Source organism: Sinocyclocheilus rhinocerous, unplaced genomic scaffold, assembly GCF_001515625.1.
Source record: "Sinocyclocheilus rhinocerous isolate Xijiao unplaced genomic scaffold, SAMN03320098_v1.1 scaffold952, whole genome shotgun sequence".
NCBI lineage: Eukaryota > Metazoa > Chordata > Actinopteri > Cypriniformes > Cyprinidae > Sinocyclocheilus > Sinocyclocheilus rhinocerous.
Window position 1 is genome coordinate 306,338 of NW_015641498.1, and position 24,671 is coordinate 331,008.

The 24,671-nt window shown below is 37.0% G+C and overlaps 1 protein-coding gene across 1 annotated transcript in view; it reads right to left on the reverse strand.

Annotated features, from left to right (window-relative positions):
- Positions 1–23,454, reverse strand: part of fgd6 (FYVE, RhoGEF and PH domain containing 6) — a 27,081-nt gene extending 3,627 nt beyond the window's left edge. Inside the window, exons 1-19 of the mRNA XM_016571860.1 lie at positions 23,259–23,454; positions 18,629–20,648; positions 13,349–13,454; positions 10,033–10,100; positions 9,881–9,911; positions 8,325–8,476; positions 7,927–8,083; positions 6,583–6,670; positions 6,229–6,279; positions 5,620–5,678; positions 5,066–5,137; positions 4,905–4,973; positions 4,077–4,160; positions 3,896–3,975; positions 3,606–3,705; positions 1,069–1,212; positions 881–983; positions 481–575; positions 208–336 (exon numbers count right to left, since the gene is read on the reverse strand). Of these exons, the coding sequence (XP_016427346.1) occupies positions 208–336; positions 481–575; positions 881–983; positions 1,069–1,212; positions 3,606–3,705; positions 3,896–3,975; positions 4,077–4,160; positions 4,905–4,973; positions 5,066–5,137; positions 5,620–5,678; positions 6,229–6,279; positions 6,583–6,670; positions 7,927–8,083; positions 8,325–8,476; positions 9,881–9,911; positions 10,033–10,100; positions 13,349–13,454; positions 18,629–20,648; positions 23,259–23,268 (3,618 nt within the window). The 5' untranslated portion in view covers positions 23,269–23,454. The remainder of the gene's footprint in view (positions 1–207; positions 337–480; positions 576–880; positions 984–1,068; positions 1,213–3,605; positions 3,706–3,895; positions 3,976–4,076; positions 4,161–4,904; positions 4,974–5,065; positions 5,138–5,619; positions 5,679–6,228; positions 6,280–6,582; positions 6,671–7,926; positions 8,084–8,324; positions 8,477–9,880; positions 9,912–10,032; positions 10,101–13,348; positions 13,455–18,628; positions 20,649–23,258) is intronic.
- Between the last annotated feature and the right edge of the window lie 1,217 nt (positions 23,455–24,671).

Here is a 24,671-nt window from a genome sequence, read left to right on the forward strand (position 1 = left end):
CTTTTTGTTAGTAGTGTACCTTGGCCAACAATAGTAATACTGCCAAAAAGTATATATTTTTAGGTAGCTTCAATGAAATTAGCTGTTTTTTTAAATAGTTCATTTTGTAGTGTAGCTACTTAGATAATCATCAGTCAAGCTTCCGTTGATAAATTATGAGTAGCTTCCAGAACACTAAAAGTTATTACATAAGTAAAGGTTGCATACTTCACTAGCGGCGTAAGTGTAGAGGACTTTGTTCTTAATGACGAACCACAGCCTCTTCCATGGTTTCTTGTGGCCTTTGGATCTTTGCAGATATCCACTCATGGAGGAATTCTCAGTGTTAGCAGACACCTGTGAGCGAGATGTCGTTTTAATAGTAACGTAGTAATATGACGTCAGCGTTGTGGAAGAAACAGAAACCTTCATTACAGTGACATTAGATAACGCAAATGCTGCAAGCCGTTGCATTATGGGTAATGTACAACTTCAAGTCACCTCTTTGAGGGCAGAAGGAATCTTCTTCTGTTTTCTAGAAAAAGCAAATGTTGAACTCCGCCCACTTGGGGAAACGGTCACATTGGATTGGTCACCTATGAGACAAAAGCAAAACAACATATTAGAAAAAAAGATGTAGTGTTTGCCTGTGCAACCACACTGCTAGTGCATTCTAATTGAACATTTCTAAGATTTCATCTTATATTTTTACTATTGATAACTTTTCATTTTAGTTAACAATACAACACTGTTGCTATGTGGTTGCTCAGGTTGTCAAGTATGAGCAAATACCATTATAAACAAGCATGTCCAATAAAAAAAAACTACTAGTGAAGAAGTGGGAGTAAGAGAATATGAAAGAAGAGTAGAAAAAGTGGGTTTCTCAGCAGAAATCTCATACCCTTGTGCTGTAGTTTGATATAGCAGTGGTCACACACTCGTGCCAGCTGATTCTTTAGGTATTCCAGGTAGTATTTATTGGACGAACATGCCTGACACACCACCTGTTGCCACATCAAATGCAAATCAAGCCTATTTGTTCATTCAAAAAAAAAGAAAAAGAAACAAAGCCTAGAACTTATTTCTAACCTTCCCGCAGGCACGGCAGTGGTGGCGTCTCCAGGTGAGCGTGAACTCACACGTGCAGATCATACACATGGTCGTTCTCAAATCTGGAATCCAGATAGGAGCTTTAGAACCCAGCGGTAGACCATCATCAGAGATTCCCTCCAACTACACAGGGAAAAAAAAAAAGATAGAGTGCATTTTTATGAGCTCCTTCAAAAAGTGTCTGAAATATTGTCCTGCAATTATCTGTTGCTTTTTTTATTTGGAAGCTCTGCCATTTGTTGTAGTATGAATTAGGGCTGGGTTTTGACACAAATTTCACGATTCGATTCGATTCTCATTCACAAGCTTGCGATTCGATTCGATTACCGATTTGATTCAATGTCGATTATTTTGGATATATATCAGGTACAGTACATGCCAAATTTTCAAGGAAAAAAAATCTCTCAACTAATGCTGTAAAATATACATGAGAGTCAGTTGGTACTACATTAATATAATATTGAAGGTTAAAATGAACTGATTTGTTAAAATTTCACTTAATGAAGTTTTTAAAATAATAAAGTTACAATTACATAATATTTCTACTTCAATTATTTTTTTTATATAAACAATGGTGGCTGTCATAAAATCCTGATGGATTTATTAAAACATAAATTAAACATTGAAGAACAGTAAAATTTATAATGAATATGTTATATGGTGCATATATTTAGCAAAATACCCCTCTACAGTTTATTTATCTATCTGACTAATGAGTTTATGGTCACCGAATATGTTTTTCTGAGTTAAATGTGACGTTAAATGTGACGTCTTTGCGCGGCTGAAACACTGATTGAGCGATTACATGAGACAGGATATGGATTGTAAAGTTGTACTCTTTCTTTTAACTTGCCTTCGGATGTATAGTCATGCTTATTTTGTGCTGAAACTGGTATTAATGTGGAGGAGATGATCAGTTCACGTGTGCCTCGCGCTGAACTGAGGCGCTACAGCGATCTGTCACTCCACATTAAACAGCGCCAAAATGGCATTTGTTTAAATACTGCAATACAATGGACAGAATTTGAAATCTGAGACTTTGTTTTATATTAAAAGTACCAAAGCACAATGCTTATTGCAATTTATTGGATGGGACGTTCCGTTGAAGGCAACGTTCCATCCATTAACTGAAAACAGGCTAGACCAGGGGTGCCCAAACTCGGTCCTGGAGGGCCGATGTCCTGCAGAGTTTAGATCCAACCCCAATTAAACACACCTGAACCAGCTAATCATGCATACTAGGCATACTATAAACTTCCCAGCAGGTGTGTTGAGGCAAGTTGGAGCTAAACTCTGCAGGACATCGGCCCTCCAGGACCGAGTTTGGACACCCCTGGGCTAGACTGATCGATATCGTTCCGTAAAAATGAGAATCTATTAATATTGAGATATCGATATTTTTTTACCCAGCCCTAGTATGAATGCCAAACAACATCTGAACTTTTTCCAGAGATTTTTCACAAATTTGATAGATCATTTTTCAGGAATTGATCTTCATGACTTTCATGACAACATGTTAATCAACATGACCTTCTTGTTGATTGATTGCATAATATTTTTCATAAAATGACAAAAAACTTTGGCATCAGCCTTGCTGGGCATAGTTCTAGTCTTTTGTTTGTGAATATTTCATACTTTTATATTTTCAATGGCAAGGTCAGTGTTTTAACAGTTTGAATTAACAATTCAATCAGCTATGGGAAATTATATATATATTTACATTTACATTTAGTCATTTAGCAGACTCTTTTATCCAAAGCGACTTACAAATGAGGACAATAAAAGCAGTCAAAACTAACAAAAGAGCAACAATATATAAGTGCAAATGACATGTCTCGGTTAGCCTAACGAACGACACGTAGCAAGGTGTACATATATATATATTATACACACACACACAGATATATAGTGAGAATTAGAATTATGAATATATGGCATTGGACTTGACTTGGTATGAATATTTCTGGTGCATGCTTAATATTGTACGCTTAGCTCTTAAAGCATTAAACTGGCTATCATACATCAGTATTACTGCAAAAAAATATGTTTTTGTGTTTTTTTCATGTATTCCAGTACAATTATCTAAACATTCTTAAATCAAAATACATTTATTTGAGATGCAAAATGAAAAATGTATTTAAAAAAAAAATTAGGTTAAGGAATTTGTAATTTATTAGAATTTACATTTTAAATTGCATTAGGTTGAATTCATGCTTAAAACAAGAACCAATATCTCCCAATATGGAAGATATCAAAGGGAAAACAGTTTTAGTTTTCTTACCCCATTGGCTGATAATGTGTCCTAAGCTAGACTTAATAAACAAGACTTTGTATTTTATGTAATTTTGCATCTCAAGGAAACGTATGTTTAAAGAATGTTTAAATATTTATGCAGGAAAACAAGACAAAAATGACTTTTAGCAGTGTATACGCATGTCAGTGAAGACCCTATAAATTTGATGAAAGCACACAGAAAGAAACACCAAAAAAAATCAATCACTCTTAAATGCACCCACCTCTTGGCTTCGACTGGAAAAGAAAGAAATCTTCTTTCTGGTGTAGTCATCTATTGCTTTAGCGATGGCTTCCAGCCATTCGTCTCTTTCTGTGGCTGAACTGCAAACATCATTTACAGTCTGTGATTTCAATTTAATTAAACATAAGTACCAAATATTGTTTTGGCACAAGTGATCAAAGGATCATTATCGTGTATATAATTATTCTTTCCACTGCTGATATTTCTTTCATGTAGAACCCACACATAAATCATTATGTGTGTGTGTGTGTGTGTGTGTGTATTTCTTACTTGGCAGACAGTATGAAGGACCGTTCCACACTCTCAATGTTTAACTCATTCTGATAGGCCTCCTGACTTGGTTTGCTCACCTAGACGTGGGACACACACGTTACATCTCTTGTGAGTTTGTGTGTGTGTGTGTGTGTGTGTGTGTGTGTGTAAGGAAGTATTATGCTGGTGGATATCTGACCTTCATGCCAGCCAGAGAGAGCATGCTGTTGACTTTATACTGGCCAGACTGAACGGGTGTTGTGTACAGCAGAATATCATTAAACTGTTAAGAGAAAGACAATTTACTGGATGTCCAAAAAAAGTGTTACACCATTCAGTTTCCTGTCATATGCAGCAATTTCCCGTTTTGTAAATGACCACATTAATGCACATAGTAATATTTGTTTGTGGTCACAGTTCTGTGTCTCTTTTTAGTTTTACTGCCTCAAATATGATTCAATCAGTTGGAAATATCAATTTTCTAGGTTATTATCATTGACTAAAATTTAAATATTAAAAACATTTGTTAACGGAAAAAAAGCTGGAAAATATAAATATTAAGATGCAAAATTGTTATGTCACTTACACAGTTATATAGACAGCATAAAACAATGTAGTGAAATGTAAATCAGGTCCACTCCATAGACTGTGCAATTATTTAATAAGTATATAAAAATAAATAAACAGAGATAATAAGATAGGAACAAAGATGAAAAGCTTAATCTAAATAAATGGTGAAAATTAGAAATGTTGCTTTGGCAACTTACTCAAATAAGTTTAAGTTGTTGCACTAACTTGAAATAAATAAAAACTAAACTGAAATAAAAATACATGAAACCTAAATATCAATATAAAAAAAAAAGTATTAATAAAAATGACAAAAACACAAAGAGAAAATATAAAATAAAAGCAAAAAACAAACAAACACTATAACAGTATATAAATGATACTAAAATAACACTGTCAATTTTATAATAAACATTTGATCATCATTTAAATCTCAACATATTTGACCACAGTTTCTTACCAGGAAGAACATTCTGGGCTGCATAACTTTCCTGGAGAGTTTCATCAGAGTGCCCTCCTTTAAGAAAACCTGCGTATGCAACAAGAGCATGTTAGATTAGCAACGCAGAGACCTCAGGCACTGCTCAGACACGATGAATCAGTGCTAATTAAGTTTCTTACCCTGCCAGGCTGGACGATTTCATGGTGACCGTTCAGACTGTATTGAACCTGCATCAGCTTCTGAAAGTTATCCTAGAAAAAATGAGATGCGTGTTATAAGTCAAAGTCATTCATATTTATCTTAAAGGGATAGTTCACCCCAAAAATTTAAATTCTGTCATTAATTACTCACCGTCATGTCGTCAGCTGATAAGTCCAGTTGAATAAAGTCATTATTTTTCGTAGCTTCGTATAATTGCGGATGAGCCACTGATGTCACATGGATTATTTTACAGATCTCCTTGCTACATTTCTGGACTTGCTGATGTCACATGGATTATTTTACAGATCTCCTTGCTACGTTTCTGGACTTGGGAACATTTCAGTTGTGTTGCTATCTATGCAGGGTCAGACAGCTCTCAGATTCCATCAAAAATATCTTAATTTGTGTTCCGAAGATGAACGAAGGTCTTACAGGTTTGAAACGACATGAGGGTGAGTAATTAATGACAGAGTTTTCATTTTTTGGGTGAACTAACCCTTTAATGGTGGTTTGGTTGTGTTTGTTGTGTTACCCCTTGCTTCATGATGTCGTTCGCGTGGTTCGCCACTTCTTTCACCACACTGAGAGCAGCTGGGTAAACCAAACAAACAGAAGTTCAATAAACATTTGAACTTTTTTTTTTGTACAAAAAAAATAAAGTCAAAAGCTTCACAGATTTCTTAATGACAGATCAATTATTGTAAATTTGATTTTTTATAAAATATTACAAATGACGGTGAAATGGAAGTAGTGTCCGATCTTTTTTTCCTTATTGTGACAGACGTCTGAGTGAAACAGATGAATGCCAATGTCAATAAGATCAATAACATGCATTTAGAAAATAGCAAGGGTGAATTAAAAAAACCCCCAAAAAAACAGACAGACATTTTGGAAGCATCTATGAAAATTAGGAATGCCTGACCGGCATTTATGATTTTGATGAATGAGGTAAAAAATATGAGGCTGGTCTAAGACAATGGCCCTAGCTGTAATTGCTGGTTAATGGGAATTTTACCAGGTCATTTTATTTTATTTATTTATTTACTGGGCCTTGGTCATTTACTAAAAGTGGCACCTTAGCTGCATAATACGAGTCCCTGCTCAAGTGTGTATCCTTTCTAGGGAAATGGTGTGCCCTTACTTTGTGTGTCTTTATAGTCAGATGAATCCTCAGGAAGGTTCTTCAAATAATCTGAAAGAGACATGAAAATTAATTGGAAGACTCAGAATTGGTTACAGAGATTTATTGTATTCATTAAAGTATTTGAATTACTTTAAGTTTAATCATAAGTTTGTCCAATGCAAGAAAACGTTTGAAAATTAAATTCACTTTAATTTGACCAAACTGTCCCTCCTCAGCCAAATCTAGCCAAAACTCAAAAAGTCCACTAGCTAAAACAAATGATGTATCTGCTGTGTTTGGCTTCCTGTGATGGGCCTGATATGCTCTTGTTCTAATGTTGATTGCAGTGTGTACTCATCTGATGGTGTGTACCTGTGAGCAGGAGCTGGTACTGAGGTATCCGCTGCACCGGTTTCAGCAGGTAATGCTTCAAAGCAAGACTAGCACAGCGAGGACTCATCTAAGAATAAAAAAGTGAAATCTTAAATGTGAAGCATTACCAAATGGAAAAAAACAGCAAAAAACACTGGCCTGGTTTCCATTACAGATTTGCGCAAAACCTTATTTTATAAATGTCGATAAAATAAACTATTGCGAAATGACGGCGTTTCCATCAACCAATGTTATGCGACTAGAACATAATTTTTTTCCTCTCGTGAGTCATGATGGTAGGATTACGTAAAATCGCAGCCACCGCACTAGCCATTATTTTTCATCGAAGGATAGTGTAGTGTATCTTTGGCGAAGCAGCGTTGAAAGTTCTGAACTCATGTGTTCAGCGTTCTGGAGCATACCGCAGCGGCTGGTGAAAACACAAGCAGTGACTGGAGTGGCTGCGTCGGAGTGTGCAGTGTAAATAAGGGTTTATTAAAGCATTAATGGCAAGGAGAGCCCCTTATACTTGAGAGCGGCCACGTATGAGGTGTTTTTTGGAGGTTATAGTACATTAAAAATGATCATGTGACTTTCACATACACTAGGTGACCTGCAAATGCGAAAAACAACAACTGTTTTCATTGCAGTTTTGTGAAACAGTTAACTTTTTCAAATTGCCTGAAAAACCACCTCATGGAAGCATAAAAACCTTTTTTGCGATATATAGGATTGCGATATTGGGCGCATTTTCAATTTGCAATAATGGTAATGGAAACGCAGTAAATGACTGTTTTCAAACAGGTTTCCCGGTTTTAAAAAGTACACATATCCCCTTTAACAAAAGACCACTCAGCATTGATTAATCAGTGTAATAGTATATTATGCACAGTATGATTTGTAGTATGTTATACAGCTAGTATGTTGTAATTTTAGATCATTTCAAAAGTAAATTTTTTTATCAGAAATATCAGATACATCAGAAATATTTTTTGATCTACTAAATACAGTGTGATTGGAGAAAGCTTCTTTTCTGTTTTCTTTCTATAATTATTATTATTAATGATAATAACTTTAATAATAAAGTGAAAGAAATACAAACAATTAAATAATTAAAATAATAACAATAAAATGCAGCTGCAAATGTATGAAGTATTAAAAAATACCTATACTTGACTACAAGTATATTTACTGAACTTAAAATTTACAGTTAAAATAAGCTACTAGCAATAAGTTAAGCATTTTTCATAGTCCGTAGGTGTAGAATCATGCAACAACTACTAAAACAGTGTCCAGTGTTTCCCATACATTGATCTATTTGTAGCGGCCCGCACAAACTCCTACCTCAAACTGACGCACAACGTTAGCAAAAGGAGGATTTTTGCGACATTGTTCATCCAGCAGAGCCACATTATGGTCAAACTCTCGTATGTAGGTAGAGTACATCTTCAGATACGGACCTTTCTGAACAAAGATATCAGCCAATCTCTGATGATCAGACCTGCAGTAGTCAGAGAGACGCCCAGAAACAAAATTGAGAAATGTAGGAATTTTTATTATAATTTAGACTTCTTAAAAAGATCAATAAACACCATCCAACTTCTAAATACCCTCATTCTTTTGCATCCTTTTTTTGAACTCTCTCTACTGCTATCCACAAAACATACATGCTACTCAAACACAAAAATGACATGAAATTCATTTGCAACACATTTAGCTTTCATATTGTTTATGTGTGTTACCAGTGGGCCACTCTCTCCTCCAGCTCTTTCAGCAGGTCTTTATTGAGTTCATAGAGTTGGGGCAGATAGTATAAGATCTGATTCAACACTTTCTCCTCGACCGGCGGCTTCCCGCTCGCACGAGTCGCTTTGGCAACTGCATCTCGGAAATCCTGACACAGAAATGGAGATGTTAGCTACTGCCAACAAAACAGAGACAGCTAGACAAGAGGAGTAATAGCAACAAACATCCGTGAATTCAAACTATGACTTCATTTATGAGCATTTAAACTTAAATAAAACCACAAACAGTACCAATAAGAGTCCATTTGAAGTTTTCGCAATAAATCTTTCAAGGTACAATTAACAGCGCTCGACTAAACATTTCCAAACACAATCAGGGTAAAAACAAACAAACTGAAGAGCATAAATTGACAGCCCAGTCCATCTACAGCTTTAACAGGAAGTAGAGAGAACATTTTCTCTCACACACACACAGACACACACACACACACACAAACACACACACACGTCTTTAGGACAGCTGTTCAGGGTCATGGCCAAACAAGTGGGTTAAAGGGAGGGTGGGTGTAATTTCTTTCCGAAACTCTCTCTGTCCGTTGATCTCTTATTCCTCTACCACAGTCTCTCTGGACAAGCTCTTCCTCTCGTCTTTCCTCTGTTGTCTCTTTCCTGTCTATTTTCACTTTATTTCTGACTTTCTAATTTTTTACGTCTCTCTGAATAGGGATGGGTCAGGATGCATCACTACTTGTCTAACTAGTTGGCTAGTGAAGTCGACTGGAATGTATCTAGATTTTTATTTTTATTTTTCTTAGAAATGGTGCTTTAAATTAGATAAATAAAGCGTGGCAATGTCTTGGCATTGTTGTTATTGTTAACTAAAAATAAAACTAATGTCGGCACTGATAGCCTTGTGGGCAGCGGGTCAACATACAGCGATGTTGCGCTACGGACGTCCCGAGTTCGAATCCTGGCTCGAGTCAGGACCTTTCCCGATCCCGCCCCCCTCTCTCTCTCTCCCACTTCGCTTCCTGTCAAATCTAAAAAACTGTCCTATAATCATATGCTAAGAAAATAGAAAAAATAAAATAAAACTAATAAAAATAGTTTGATATTTTAAATAAAGCTAAAATACAATATAAATATTAGATGAAAAACTTGTTTAAACTTATAGAAATTTTGAAATGTTGGCCTAAATAATAGTTAAATACAAAATTTGCTCATCAAAGTTATCAAGAGTTAACCAGAAATTAAAAACATACATGTTATAAAACTTACACATAACGAAGTTACTAAAACGAAAACTTAAAATATACAAATAAAAGTGAATTCAATATTATAATAAATACTATAATAACACTGCTGCTTGGAGAGGGTTTAGCATGTTGACAACATTCTGTGCTTTAGTACGCTAACTAAAGCAATAAGCCCCAAGAAGCCGTGGTTTACAGTGAATTTATAACGGTTAAGGGGCATTGTTAGGCACGACACGAAGCACTACAAACAAAATTCTTGATTCAAATCTGGATCCAGTGAAAATAGTGATGACTTACGATGTGAAGTAACTTCAGAACGTCCACAAACCTACAGACACAAACACACAACCAAAATATAAACTCAATGAAATAATTCCCCCTAAATGTTCATAGAAACTATTAAATATGAATATGCATTAATGAAATACTTTTTTTTTTGTTGTACATACACTTTCTCTGAGCTCATGATCTCCATTGCGATGTGGACCACCTTGTTCCTCTTTGCCCTCTCTACCTCCTAAAGACAAACATGTTAAAATGCTTTTATAATATTAGACCATTTTAGAATCTATTATATAAATTTAAGTGCCGTTAACTTACACAGTTGCTACATCCAACCATTATTACCAACAGCATACAGCCTCATAGCAAAACAAATGCAGTACTCCATGTGAGCTTGAGTGTGTGTGTGTGTTGTTATGGGCTGGTGAGAGGCTGCAGTCTTTATTTGGATCGCGGTCTGTCTAAATACAAGGACAAATTTTGACTGAAAGCACCCCCTGTTTCTCAGATCGGGGTGTGTCTGGGGGGTCTCTCTGGATTATCTCGAGACAGAAAGTCTGCTGGACACACCTTCCCAAATCTGATTTATCCACAAGTGATTTATCCACAAGTGGAGTTCCTATTTCTTCTAAAGTTTTTCTCTTAAATACAAGATGAGTAACAACATTCTCGATGCATTCAAAGGGATAGTTCACCAAAAAGATGTTTACTCACCTTCATGTCATACCAAACCTATAAGACTTTTGTTCATCTTCAAAACACAAATGAAGACATTTTTAATGAAACCTGAGCGATTTCTATCTCTTCTTTAAAAGACCATTCTACTAAAACTTTCACGCTTCAAAAAGTTCATAAAGAAATTGAAAAAGTAATCCACACGAATAGAGTGGTTTAATCCAAATCACTTTATATGATAAGCTTTTATTCACTTAAAAACATTGATCAATGCACATACATCCACTCGTCAAATATGGTAAATGGAAGCTCAACCGTACTTGCTTGATGCAGGAGAACAAATCTCATTGGTTTCTGCTGAACCTCAAACATACTTGTGTGACACACGAGAATGAACCTCTTTGGTTCTTGGTGAAGCTAAAACATTGCATTCCATTTACATTTACATTTAGCAGACGCTTTTATCCAAAGCGACTTACAAATGAGGACAATAAAAGCAGTCAAAACTAACAAAAGAGCAGTGTTGTGCAAGTTACTTCCAAACTGTAGTACATTATAGATTACTTGTTACTGTTATTTAAAAGTAATTCCTTACCTTACAATATTACTGTCTCAGAATTGTAATGCGTTACATGACTCCTGTATTACTTTTGAGTTACTTTCACCAAAATAACTACAGAAGTAGAACTTAAGGTAACACTTTATTTTAGGGTCTCTTAACTAGTTGCTTATTAGCATGCATATTACTAGAATATTAGCCATTTATTAGTAGTAATTAAGCACATATTAATGCCTTATTCTACATGACCTTATTCTACATCCCTAATCCTACCCAATACCTAAACTTAACAACTACCTTAATAACTATTAATAAGCAGCAAATTAGGAATTTATTGAGGGAAAATTCGTAGTTAATAGTGAATAAGTGTTCCCTATTCTAAAGTGTTACCATACTTAACATTCTAAAATGACAAAATGTACTGCAGAGCATTTTACATCCAGTAGAGGGCGATATGGTGTAGCATAATGACTGTGGGCTATCCAGGCTACTAACAATATAGCTTATAATTGGCAAAGTGAAGGCTCAAGACAACGCAAGAAAGGATGACAGCCAGAATCACAAACGATCCAAGTCTGTTAAAAGTATGGTAGAGGTAAAGTGATTATCTGGCAATATCTGTGAATAGCTTGGGTCTATTCATATTAGACACAACAGGACTATATGTAAGCTCTAATGTCATGACAAGATGCGCATATGTCCATCTCGCGCATGTACAGTCTTCTGCCATCTTCACCCTTTAGCCGCTTTTCCACTGGCCAGTGCGAGCCAGTGTCATGAGAAATTGAGTCCCCCCCTCGAAATCGGGTCCGCTTAGGACCCCGAGTGATCCCATTGGCTCAACGAACTTTTAATGGGTATTATTTTTAGCGCCTGATTCCACAGAGGCCGAAATCATGCCGCGTTTCCACTGTCGAGCCAGTAGCCTCGCGGCACTCCTGTAAAACCCGCCCTAAACACACCTTCACTGGACTACGTCACACAATACAAAGTTCCACCAGCGAGAGGGAGATGAATGAAATAAATCGCTAAACAAATATATCAGAAGCTGTCGTTTAGTCTTTATTTACAAACAACGCAGTACACGTAGCAAGGTTTTTTTAAATTATATAATAGATCAAAAGAAAACAGATAGAATAGAAGAATAGAGCAAGCTAGTGTTAGAGGCCTTTTTTTGCTTTTGTTAATTGTATAATTTATAAAAAGAAAACAAATAGATAGAATACAAAAAGATTAGAGAAGCTAGTGTTAGTTGTTTTTTTTTAAGAATAGAATTAGAATAGAGAGTGCTACAGTTAGAAGGTCAAATAAAGATGGAAGAGATGTGTTTTTAGCCAATTCTTGAAGATGGCTAAGGACTCAAACAAAACATGTTTGCACTGGAGCTTCCATTTACCTTAATTATACCTTCCAAATACCTTAATGTGAATAATAGCCTACATTAAATCTTTTCATCATAAAATTACGGCCAATTACTCGATTTTTGAAACTTAAATTTTTAGTGAACATGACTTACAATGGAGGGATAGAAATTTCTCAGGTTTCATTAAAAATATCTTCATTTCTGTATCAAGTCTTTAGTTCCGAGTTTGGAATTTTCACTTTTGGACGAACAGTTCCTTGAAATTCAATGAATAATTTCTGAGTGAAAACACAATATTCAGAAGTAAATAATGTAGGATGGGACTTAATTTTAGGGATTTAATAGATATTTGTGGTTGACATTTTCCCCGCCCACATGGCCTTTGTTAAATCAGCAGCTGTTTTGAAGATGGAAGTTGAAAAAGGATTAAGCTTTATCGACAGTGTCATGCCACTGTATATTTGGTTGTATTTTTTTTTACTTTGCAACTGTTAAACCATGCTAAAATTAAACTAACTTAAATTAGTTATTCAACAAAGTTCGTCAACTTTGTGGAGGCCAGTATGCAATTTTGTCACAATAATCTGATGCATAATATTCAAGTCCTGTGGCTATACTTTCAAAACACTATGTATTTCAGTGTTTATCCCAGTGCAATGTCCTGCCTCATAAACTTCCATTGTAGGTGGATTAGTGTAAACACAATTTTTTGTCTGTGTTTACCGTTTACTCTAACTAAGAGATGAGTTGAAATGATTTCCTGTGGTAATGGAAGAAACAATCACAGATGTTGTCAGAGCTTAACTTGTGCTGAACCTGGCATGCCAAAAATGACCATCCATTTTGCTGTGATGTAGTTATGTCTGTCTGCGTAAAGGTGTAGTACCTCTTTGTCTTTTGAATGGCTCATGTCTTCTTTGCTGGAGTCAGAACTGTTGCCATCTTCCTCAGAGCTCAATCCATCCTCTGACAGATCACCACTCACAGAACATCTGTCATCAAACAGAAAGTACACACGTTCAGTCCAAAGTGCAAGCAATCAAACAGGTTTTTTACTGATAGACGGTAATTGGCTCACAAATATGTGCAAAAATAATAATACATTAAAATGATGCAAAAATATTGTTAAATATTCTACATTTTAAACTTTACCCTATTTATTTATTTGTTTTCATTGTATGGAAAAGAGCAGCATGAACAATCTCCTAAATTTCTGCTTTTTTGCTCCACATAAGAAATGATGTCATACATGTTTGGAGTGACATTTGGGGTGAGAAAAGCAAGTTTCATTTTTGGGTGAACGGTTCCTTTAGCATCCAGCACCAGTTAGCACAAGCAAACTCTCACGCACGCTCATGCATTCACACACACTTTCTGCCCTCTTTCTGGTTCCCCTCGCTCTCATTCTTTCTCCTGCAGCAGGACAGAGCTGCTCTTGTTTATAGCTTATATAAACTCACTCTGCAAATAGACACACACATACACACACACACACACACACACACATTCATACACAAGCTCTCAAGTGCACAACCTCTCTCACACACAGAGATACACAGGCAGGAGTTTGGAGTTTCTGTCGTGCCTGGGCAATTAGTGTCAATGTTATTTAAAATATGAGCTATCTATCTATTAAGGGCACTCAAATTCAGAAGCTGGAATGTGCCAGATTGAAAACAAAATTCATTCATTGAAAAGAAAAAGGGAAGCAAGTGGTGCAAGTAGTGATTTGCTTTTTGTCACACCAATTGCACCATCAAGTTCTGTGCTCGTAATGCATTTTGATTTGATGGTCATCATAGGATAAGCCATACTGCAGGACTGTGCCTCAAAACTTCTGACACTGGCAGAATTTGATCAAAGATCAGTGGTCATTAATCGGCTGTCGGCGAACGTGTCAAACTACCATTCAAAGACTACAGATTTTGGTCCAAGATCAGAGGAATCTTTAAAGATTTGCAAAATTTGTAGAGTGTGCAAAGTCACACAATGGGGACACTGTATAGACTTATATTGTTTTTATATACAGTACTGAGCAAAAGTCTTGGGCCATTAGTATTTAAAAAAAGATTTCAAGACAGTTATTTCTATCTTTTGCTGTAGTGTAATGTCTCCAAGACACTTGAAGAAACCTACCTACAAAGCTACCTGAAAAACTATGTGCAAGTGTACCTAGGACAAAAGCTGTTTTAAAGTTTTACAATGTTTTACAATATGTTATATAAGTGTCTGGTGTCCCCAAAATACCCCACAGATACTTTATTATATCATTTTGAAAATGCCTATTTTGAGTGGAAGCAGAAACACGCTGTTTTCGTGCATGTCTCTTTGAATGCAAATGAGCTGCTGCTCCCCGCCCCCTTTTCCAGAAGAGGGCTGTGCCTTTACAGTTAGTACCTCAGATACTCTGCTAAAAAACATGCATTTAGTTTTGATTATCATGTATATCGCACTGAAATCATGCGCTTTAAAGCCATATCCATTTAAACTTCTGATATACGGTTTTCTGAACGCAAAACCACTGCCATCCTCTGCTCTCGTCTCCTCTGAGGCTGGGACTCTAATTAGTGTTCTGTGCTCGTCTTTACAGCCAACGACAAAATCTGAGCGGCTCATTTTTTCACAAGTTTGCAGAGAAATGCTTATCAAAAAACATTATTGGGTTGTTCTTTTTCACGTTTTCTGGGTTGGTAGATGCACCACGGACCCGATTATAGCTCGTAAACACGAAAAAAGTCAGATTTTCATGATAGGTCACCTTTAAACGCAAAGGGTGGTCACACCTAATGTTGATTTGATTTAGTTAATAGAAGTTAATTGATAAATAACATCTATGTATGACATTCTTTTTGAAAGGATCCTCACTTTACAGCATTTTTACACAAGTGCCTAAAACTTTTCACAGTACAGTAGCTTTCTTGAAGCGTCTTGGAGATGTTGCCAAAGTTCTTCTAGGTTTAGTCTGCCTCAGTTCTTTTTGTTTCTTCATGTAATCCCAGACAGACTGGATGACGGTGAGATCAGATCTCTGTGTGGAGCACTGGCTGTTGTCAAACTACTTGTCCATACAACAATCTCACTGGATTATTACAATTAATGGCAAAAGGAATGTTTGGAAATGTAAACTGATATTCCCTACTGACACACTACAGCAAAAGATAGAAAAACTTAAAACCATTTTTTTTTTTGGTTTGTTGGTGAAAATACTTATGGCCTTTTTGAACAGTACTGTATAGCTAGTTATAAGTACTATAACAAAACCCTAACCCACACATTTCTTAATGTTTTTACAAATAAAACATCCCCCGAGGTTTTGGGAGATTTTGTCAGGTTTAGCTCACTTCTGGGTACAAATTTGTCCCCAAAATATGGTTAAGTAGGTACATAGATGCACATGTTTCACTCCAAGTGCTTCAGCATGACTCCCATTAACTAATAAGAGTCCAGTGGCCAAATCAATTTAAGTCCCACAGTTAAAGAGAAAGTGGTTATGTTTTCAGAATGCTAAACTAGCATGCTTCCTACTGCATACTGTGCATCTGAAACAGTATGCAAAAATACATTTCAGAGTAAGTTAAAATCTAAACATATGATTTCGAAGATTTTTGCAGTTCAATCAAATGAGTCATGAAAGAAAGAAACGGCGATTTGCATTGTTGCATGGTGAAACAGTATTAAACGCAGTGTATTCTGCATTGTGTTACTGAGAGATCAAAGATGATAATGTATTATTACTGGGATCCAGGGCTGCAGCCCACATGACTGTAAAATATTTGTTGGTAACAACTTGCTGACAACTCTAAACACACGACCACAAACTTGATTCAACGTCCTGTGCATCTGGAACCCAACTGCGAATTCAGCAAAATGCTGTAAGATTTCACCGTCACTGAGACCCCATCACTGGCAAGCCGATGTGTGATGGAGGTCAAGAATGTGTTTACAAAGTCCAGAGTCATCACAGAAATGTTTGGAATTAATGTTTCTAAATGTATGATCTTTCAATTCTTTTTGATCTACAGGCTTGAAATTAGTTTTGTAGACAAAAATGAACCATGCTTACGCATGACTTTCTCTACAAAACTAAAACAAAACTTTTATGAAAACACTTACTGCTGAGAAAAAATTAGCCGTGGGCGCTGATGTTTTCTAATGATGTCAGTAATACAGTCAGCAGTTGGGATATTTTGCAATCAGAATGAGATGATTCATGGTTTACTGATATGACATGATTTTTGCTACTGTGTTGGAAATGTTGTAATGACAAAGCATGACTGTGAGCCAGAAGATCTCAGTTGAAAATTCTGAGAACGAGAGTGTGTGAGAGAAAGAGTGTGGGAGAAACAGAGAGAGGGAAAGGTTATTTTCCAGTGGCTCAGCTCTCTTCTCTACAGACATTTCCTGCTCTGGCCACTGAAAATAACCCACAGGAAAGTGGCCCAACCTGGACTAAAAGAGTGGACTGTAACCCTCGCACACACTTCCATGATCACACAGACCAAACAAATATAGCACACATTAAAATATATAGCAAAATATATTAAAATGTTATCCGGATTCTATAGTTTTGGGGGTTACTCTGATTCTTAAAGCCATTCACACCATAGACAACAACTTTTAACAATAACTTTAAAGTTTTAATTAATTACTGTCATAATTCCATGAGAATAGGGAAGTCCCCACCACAACTAGGAACAATATTGTTGGAATCACTTGCAGCAATCACGTTTTTCCAGCTGATGAATGATAAAAACATTCACAGCCAATCAGAATCCACCTGGTTTTAAAGAGCTCAAGCATTTAAAGCAGCAGATGACTAAACTGCAACACACGCTGATGAAAAAAACGATTATCCATCGGTGTGGACGTTAATATACTTATCGTTGTTGTTATCTTTATAGTTACTGCTCTTGTTGAGACCAGGTTAATGTTGCACAGGCATTCAATCAGGAAAGATGTGACTATATATTGTAATTTACAGACACGACTCAGACCTGTCTGTGTGACAATGTTTTTGGGGATTCTACCGACTGCCTGATTAGAAAATATAGCTTGTTGATCTATAAAGTCTTAGCCGAGGTGGCCTGTTTACAGTACAGTAGTGTAGTTATGGCATCTACTGGCAGAGGCTAACTAGACCATGCAACCATCCAAACAGTGATCCCTTGGTCATAACCACCAAAATATGTTGATTGTTATGTCTAATAATTATTATATAGTTTATAGGCAAGTTATAAGTGCACATCAGTGAAAACAACAATAGCATTCATTATGTCTATTATTAGGGGAACAGTGATTATTTTCTCATTTGTTGGAGCCATTTCAGCTGGAGAGTATGTATCTACGTCATCAATTTTATGCGCTTTTCTCAGTATTATTCACGAGAATGTACTCTTATAATCCAATCACTGCGCTGTATTATGCATGAGGTCGTATTAAAGAGGAGAATTCAAATCAAGCGTGTTTCAAGTTTTCGTGAACATATTTCATATTTTATTGTGCTCCAAACATGAACCAGCACTGTGTATGCGCACATATCATGTCTTCTTCAAATGAAATATGCACAAATAAGGGCACTGATACAGTGGTACGCAATGACACGACGAATTGTGATGAGGCCGTTCATATGTCGCGTCTTTTCGTGCTCAAATTTGTTATTTGAAATGTAGATGCGCGGAAATAGAGAGTTTGCCAAAAATATATTTTTGGGGTTTTTTTGTTATTAAAAAACAAATAAGCAAGCCCAGCCCTGGTGACAGAATTTGTCAAAAACTCAAAAGGAACATATCATTACTTTCTATAAAAAGTAACTAACTAATGCAATTAGTTACTTTTTATGGAATAACACAATATTCTAATGCCTTACTTTTAAAAGTAACTTTCCCCAACACCAAGTACACCTAATCATAGCAAACATTTGTAAAATTTCTCAATGTATTCTCAATGAAACATACTGTAATATCCAATTTTTTCCTAAATTGCTCAAAGGGTATGTGTTATATATTTTTAATTTCGGAATCGTGCTTGAATTGGCACAAAGCTGTTACCATATCTGTAACCTCAATCAATCACAGTACATCCCTCAAATCAAGACCTATTAAACAAGACAACTGTAGCTCAGGATGGCGACGTGAATAATGACATATATGCATATGCACAAACTGACCTGTTCACCTCACATGGTTCCTGAACTTCATACACGCCTGTGTCCACATCCTGGTTTGAATAAACCCAGGGCAGGTTCATGTACTCTGGAATCTCCTCGTATAATGGGACGTTCTCGTATTCCACTCCGCAGTCAGCCTCACTGTCAGCTTGAGCTTCTTCATCATCGCAAGGTGCGACCTGATTAGTGGGCGTGGCTTTATGCTCCTCGTATTCAGCATCAGTACGAGTGCAATCCAGGGACTGTCCACTCCGAAGCAACTTCGGAAGCAACCGTGCACACACACGCAGCTCTAGAAGTTTCCGCAAGCTACGGCGTGTTTGATCGGAGCGCACCAACTGCTCGGAAGATACGGATCCGGTGTCCACTCTCTGAAGATCTGCAGAGGAAAACGACTTCGCCCTCTGTTTGACGAAAAGAGGTCCCACACCTCCAGCCTGTGGTTGGCTGTTACTGCGAGTCGGCTGGTTCCTACTGAAGAGCGAGATGTTAGGAAGAGCGACTCGCCATGAAGGTTTCTCCTGAGGAGGTGCTGGAAGTTCTCTGAATATGGGAGGACTGGAGTTAGGAATAGGAGGAGGAGTGTGCGTTAGCGGAGGCGTGTTTTGCTTCCGCAACACGACGGATGCGGGAAGACTGTTTCGTTGGGGCTTTTTAGGCATGACTTTCGGTGACTTTTCCTCCCCGTCCAGAGACGGCTTGGTTATAGCTGCCACTTGTGAGCCACAGCTGAGCTTAATCTGTTTAGGAAGACTCCGAGTTATTGGGTATCGAGCAAAATCTCCATATGCGCCATCATCTTCATCATCGCTTTGCACCTCCTCATCTTTACACTCAACCTCCTGAAGATCTGAGTGGCAATGCAAAAGCAAGTTGTCCACTGATGTTGAGGCCTTGCATGAGGAATCAACCATTTGTGGGAGGGATTTCTGTCGAGGTGGCGGAGCTGGAGGTTGCGACCCCTCCTCCGCAGCTGTGTTCATGGAAGCTAAAGTTCCACCATTTTTCGGAACTGAATAATGGGCGGAGTCTAGATCAGGAGGCACGTCTTCAGTATGTGCACTGTGAAAAGAGTCTACATTGTGCAAAGAATCAGTGTTGGTTGAGGAGTCAGTGTCTGTGTTTTCCGTGTTATCTTTAGGGGAACATAAATTTAGAGGTGTGTCCGTGTAGGTATGACAGCTTTTTGAAGTGTTTTTGGGATTTTCTAGTAATGAGTCTGTCTGAACGTGTTCGGAAGTCTCTGTAGGTGTATCTGCTTGAGTGTCCAAAGGTGCAGTTTCCACAACATTCTGCCTAAGAAGTGCCCTCCGAGGGCGTCGTGGATGGGGTACAGGGAGTGGCTTGCTGGGTGGTGCAGGAACACCATCATTGTCACCGGTGCAAGAGCTAAAAATGGAGTTCCCGGTGTGTTTCTGCTCTGCAGACCATTCCTGCAGACTTTCTGTAGGACTGTGTCTTGGGATCTGCACAGAAGTTTGTTTTTGTGTACCTGCCTGGTCTTTTTTTAGTGTGGCAGAGTTTGGTTCTTCCTGTGCCTCTGTGGAAGTGTGGGATGAGTCCGTGGGAGCATGCATTTGTTCCCGTTCAGATCGGGAAGCATGTTCCAATGTGTCATTGTAAAACAACTGTTCTTTTGGGCTGTCCCCCTCTTTGAAAACACTTACCTCTGCTGTTCCACATACTTCCTTAGAATCCTCTGATTTTCTGTTACCTAGCTGATGACCTTGAGTACTGGGTGGTATAATGTAATGTGACAGGTGTGAAGATAGTAGAGCAGGACCCCCATTTTTGGAGACAGGGGGAAGTTGGGTTTTGCAGGGATCTTGTCTTGGCTGGAGAGGTTTCTGAGGGGCTTTGGGCAAACATGGTTTGGGGGCGACAGCAGGTTTTCCTCTCTTGTGCGCAGTGGGTGAGGGTGAAGGCAGCAGGATCTCTGGTTTTGGGGCGATGGGGGGAGGTGATGGTTTCTGCGACTGAACCAGCTTGGGTTTGGGGGCAACTGGTGGTTTCTTCATTCCTACATAAACTCACACAGAGAAGAAAGAGAGGGAGCTACATGAATTCCATGAATAGACTTGCATACCACATACACACAGCTGAACACGATGGCTCATGACTGAGATCAAGACTGAAATGCAGCTCTGAAACATACATCAGTATCTGCACATAGAAACTTTTGATTCTCTGCTATTAGGATTGTGTGAGGTTCTGTAAATGAAGCTCCAGTCCAGTATGAGTCATTATCAGGTCAAGATTTTGTCATCTTTCACAATAGTGCTTAATAGCATATTCTAGTACAGCATTCTAAACAGTGGCTTCTAATATCCAAAATCTAATATCAGACCTTTCCTTTTATAGCCCTTCATGTACCAAGAAAGTATGTTAGATAAATGAGTTTAACATTTTTAGAGACATTCACCTATGTTTGGATGTTGAAGAGCATTCAACTTTCAGAAAGAATGGATAATACAAAGTCTAATAAACTGTCAGGTCCATTTATTGACTTTTGATTCTCTGCTATTAGGATTGTGTGAGGTTCTGTAAATGAAGCGCCAGTCCAGTATGAGTCATTATCAGGTCAAGATTTTGTCATCTTTCACAATAATGCTTAATAGCATATTCTAGTACAGCATTCTAAACAGTGGCTTCTAATATCCAAAATCTAATATCAGACCTTTCCTTTTATAGCCCTTCATGTACCAAGAAAGTATGTTAGATAAATGAGTTTAACATTTTTAGAGACATTCACCTATGTTTGGATGTTGAAGAGCATTCAACTTTCAGAAAGAATGGATAATACAAAGTCTAATAAACTGTCAGGTCCATTTATTGAATTGTAGGAGATGACAGCTGCAATGTTGAGGAAAATATCCATATTTTACATATCACACAGGTATCAAATGTTGTAGCCATTTTGTTTTTCTGGTGTTGCTATTATATCCCAAACTATTATGTTACGGTTTAATTGGAATAATTGAGTTGACATGATGCTGAAAATGTAGCTTTGATCACAGCAGTAAATTACATTTCAAAATATATTCAAATAGAAAGCAGTCATTTTAAATAGTAAAAATATTTTACAATATTACTGCTTTTGCAGTATTTTGGATAAAATAAATGCAGGCTTGGTGAGCAGAAGAGACTTTCAAAAACATTAAAAATCTTACTGTTCAAAAACTTTTTACTGCATGGTAGTAAGTTGTGAAAGAGAAAATATAAGAATGATTAGGGCAATCTAAATTATATACATAAATCACTCAGTTTCTCCTCAGCCAATGTAATGTTGTTGAGCTGATGAAATTACAGGTGAAGGATGGTTTTGATATTGCCCGATTTATAAATGTTCTCATAAACATATTAAAGTCTCAGATATCAAATAAGGACACAGCTATTTTGTATACATAGACATTTTTGTATTTCCTCTTAGTTTATAAAATGTAATCTATATGAATTACTGAGTTATAGACAAAAACTGGAAATGTTGCTACGTTCAGAACTAATAGCAGGCATGGGATATATTCTAATGTCTCAAGAATCAGTGTAGTAAACACCCTAATTTCCTACAAAATGCAGTTACTACAATTCTAGTTACCGTTACTTCCATAAAACATTTTAAATTTAGTAAAATAAAGATGTTTACATGGTTTGAAGCAGATCCTGTTAGTTTTAAAGTAACTACAGTTATCATAGAAACTTTGTACAGAAGATCATAGTGGAATATTTTGATTTCAGACCTCTCCTTTTACAGATGTCACAATTAACGATAAAAGAAGAAAACAATTGTGTTGACTTCGCTGAATTCACGTAGACAGCGCTTTCGGGAGAAAAAAAAACCAACAACTCGGGTTTGTTGATGCTCTCTTGAGGAAATGTGGTCTTCCCATTCCAAGGGAAGCAATCCAAGACTAATCCTGGAGTCGCCCTCCTCCGCTCAGTCGATCCGGAGCTCGTGCTTCAGTCCGGATCCAGGAACCGAGCTCACGAACCGTCTCTCGCCGGAGTCCCTGCTTCTACATCGGCAGCACGCGAGACCGAGTCATCATCGGGCGGATGTTCTCGGAGAGAGTTCCTTACAGCAGTGGAAAGACAATCACGGGACTTTTCCACGTTACCCTCCATAGCAGTGTCCATATCGATTGACGAGAACAAAGGAAAAAGTAACCTCGAACCAAAATGGTTATTTGTGTGTATAAAAACCGAATGGACGGGGAAAGGAAATAAAGAAAGGTTGAAACAAAAGACTGAAGTCAAATCAAAGTAGCCTATTCCGTGCGGTTTCCATATATATATATATATGCCTGGGAAAAAACCTGGATAAGGCTGAAAATAGAATATCCCTCCAGGGTTCAGCTTTTTAAAATAAAACCACAAAATCGTTCCTTACCTTCTTCATCCAGGAATGTGTTATGCTTGTTTTAAGCAGTTCGTCCCGTTAGCACAATATTAGCCTCTAACAGAGAATGGGAACACTGAAGCTGCTACTTCAATAAAGTTGCAACACATGGAAATATTTTAATGAAACCGTTAAATATCGCAACTTCTCACCATAAAACCCCCTACGTTTCTGACTTCCCTGCCTGGACTGCTTGTTCCAACAGAAGTAACCTTATTCATCCAGGAAACTAACCTGTACTCATGATCCCCAAACGACTCACTTTACTCCATGAATGAGCTGCATTCAGCACAGTTCCTTCAGATCCAGCTCTTTTCTTTTGGCGGGAGCCATTGCACGTCCTAAAAGGAGAGACAACTCGATATCTTCAAAAGATCTTCCAAAGGCTTTGTATTTCTAATAAGTTGGAACGTGTTCCATGCTTGCCATGGCTTTTGTAAAGCTGGAACGGCGAAGTCCAGTCAAAGAGTTCAATAAAAACTCCCTCGATCCGCCGCTAGAGGCGCTCTTACTTGGGAAGCCCGATGCATTTAGTGAATCGGTTCGTTGAACAGATCCAATGAATCTTTTCAACAAACCGATTCAGTTATTCGTTTCTTCACCCATAAAGAAAAAAAGCGGATGTGTCTGATTATGTCAGCTAAATAATGGTTTCTTCAAGACGTGATATACGAATACACAACATTGTTTGGACTCCCATATCATAATTTCAGCTTAAAGTGCTCTTTGCAAACAAGGAATACATGTTGCACAACCACAACAATTAAATATGATATATGTTTCAGCAAAGTTTCCACCTTTATTTACAGTATGTCATTTATAGTTAATAATACCCCTTCAAGAGCAACCGATTTTGGGGCAGAGTTCAGTCTTGCGCGATTCGATATGACAGATTCTTCGAAAGGAACCGATTCCAATGAACGATTCGTTTGCGAATCGAACACCATTACAATACACCATCATCTGTTTGTAGATGCTGTTTGTAGCAAGAAAAAAAATGAGATTGAAACAGAAATAAATTATTTATCATTCCACATTGGGGCACATGCAAATAGTCATGCAAATAGTGTGAGTTTATATATTTAATACATCCGACTGTATTCACTGTACCCAAATCTTATAATATTTATATTAATATGTAATACTAGAATGAATAATACTAATAATCCTACAATACAAAGTTGTTTACTGGGCTACAGTATTTATAATCTGTCTAACATCTGCACAACAGGTCAGTGGTTGTTTTTAAATAGCGTTTTTATTGAAAACATTTAAATTTACAAACATGTAATATAACAATACAAACAATTTACAAATAAAATACAAAACTCACAGTGAGTTAAAATACAATTTAAATGTAAATAAAGAAAAATAAATAAATGGTCATCACACAGACATAACATCAAACTGTTAAACAAACTGTAAAAGTTTTTGTTTACATACTATGTGTGTATACTGTGTATATTTATTATTTATATATAAATACAAACACATGCATGTATATATTTAAGAAAAATATTTTATGTTTACATATTAAATATATTTATATATAATATCAAATATATATTGTATGTGTGTGCATTTATATATACATAACAAATATACACAGCACACATACATATATAATGTAAACAAAAACTTTTATTT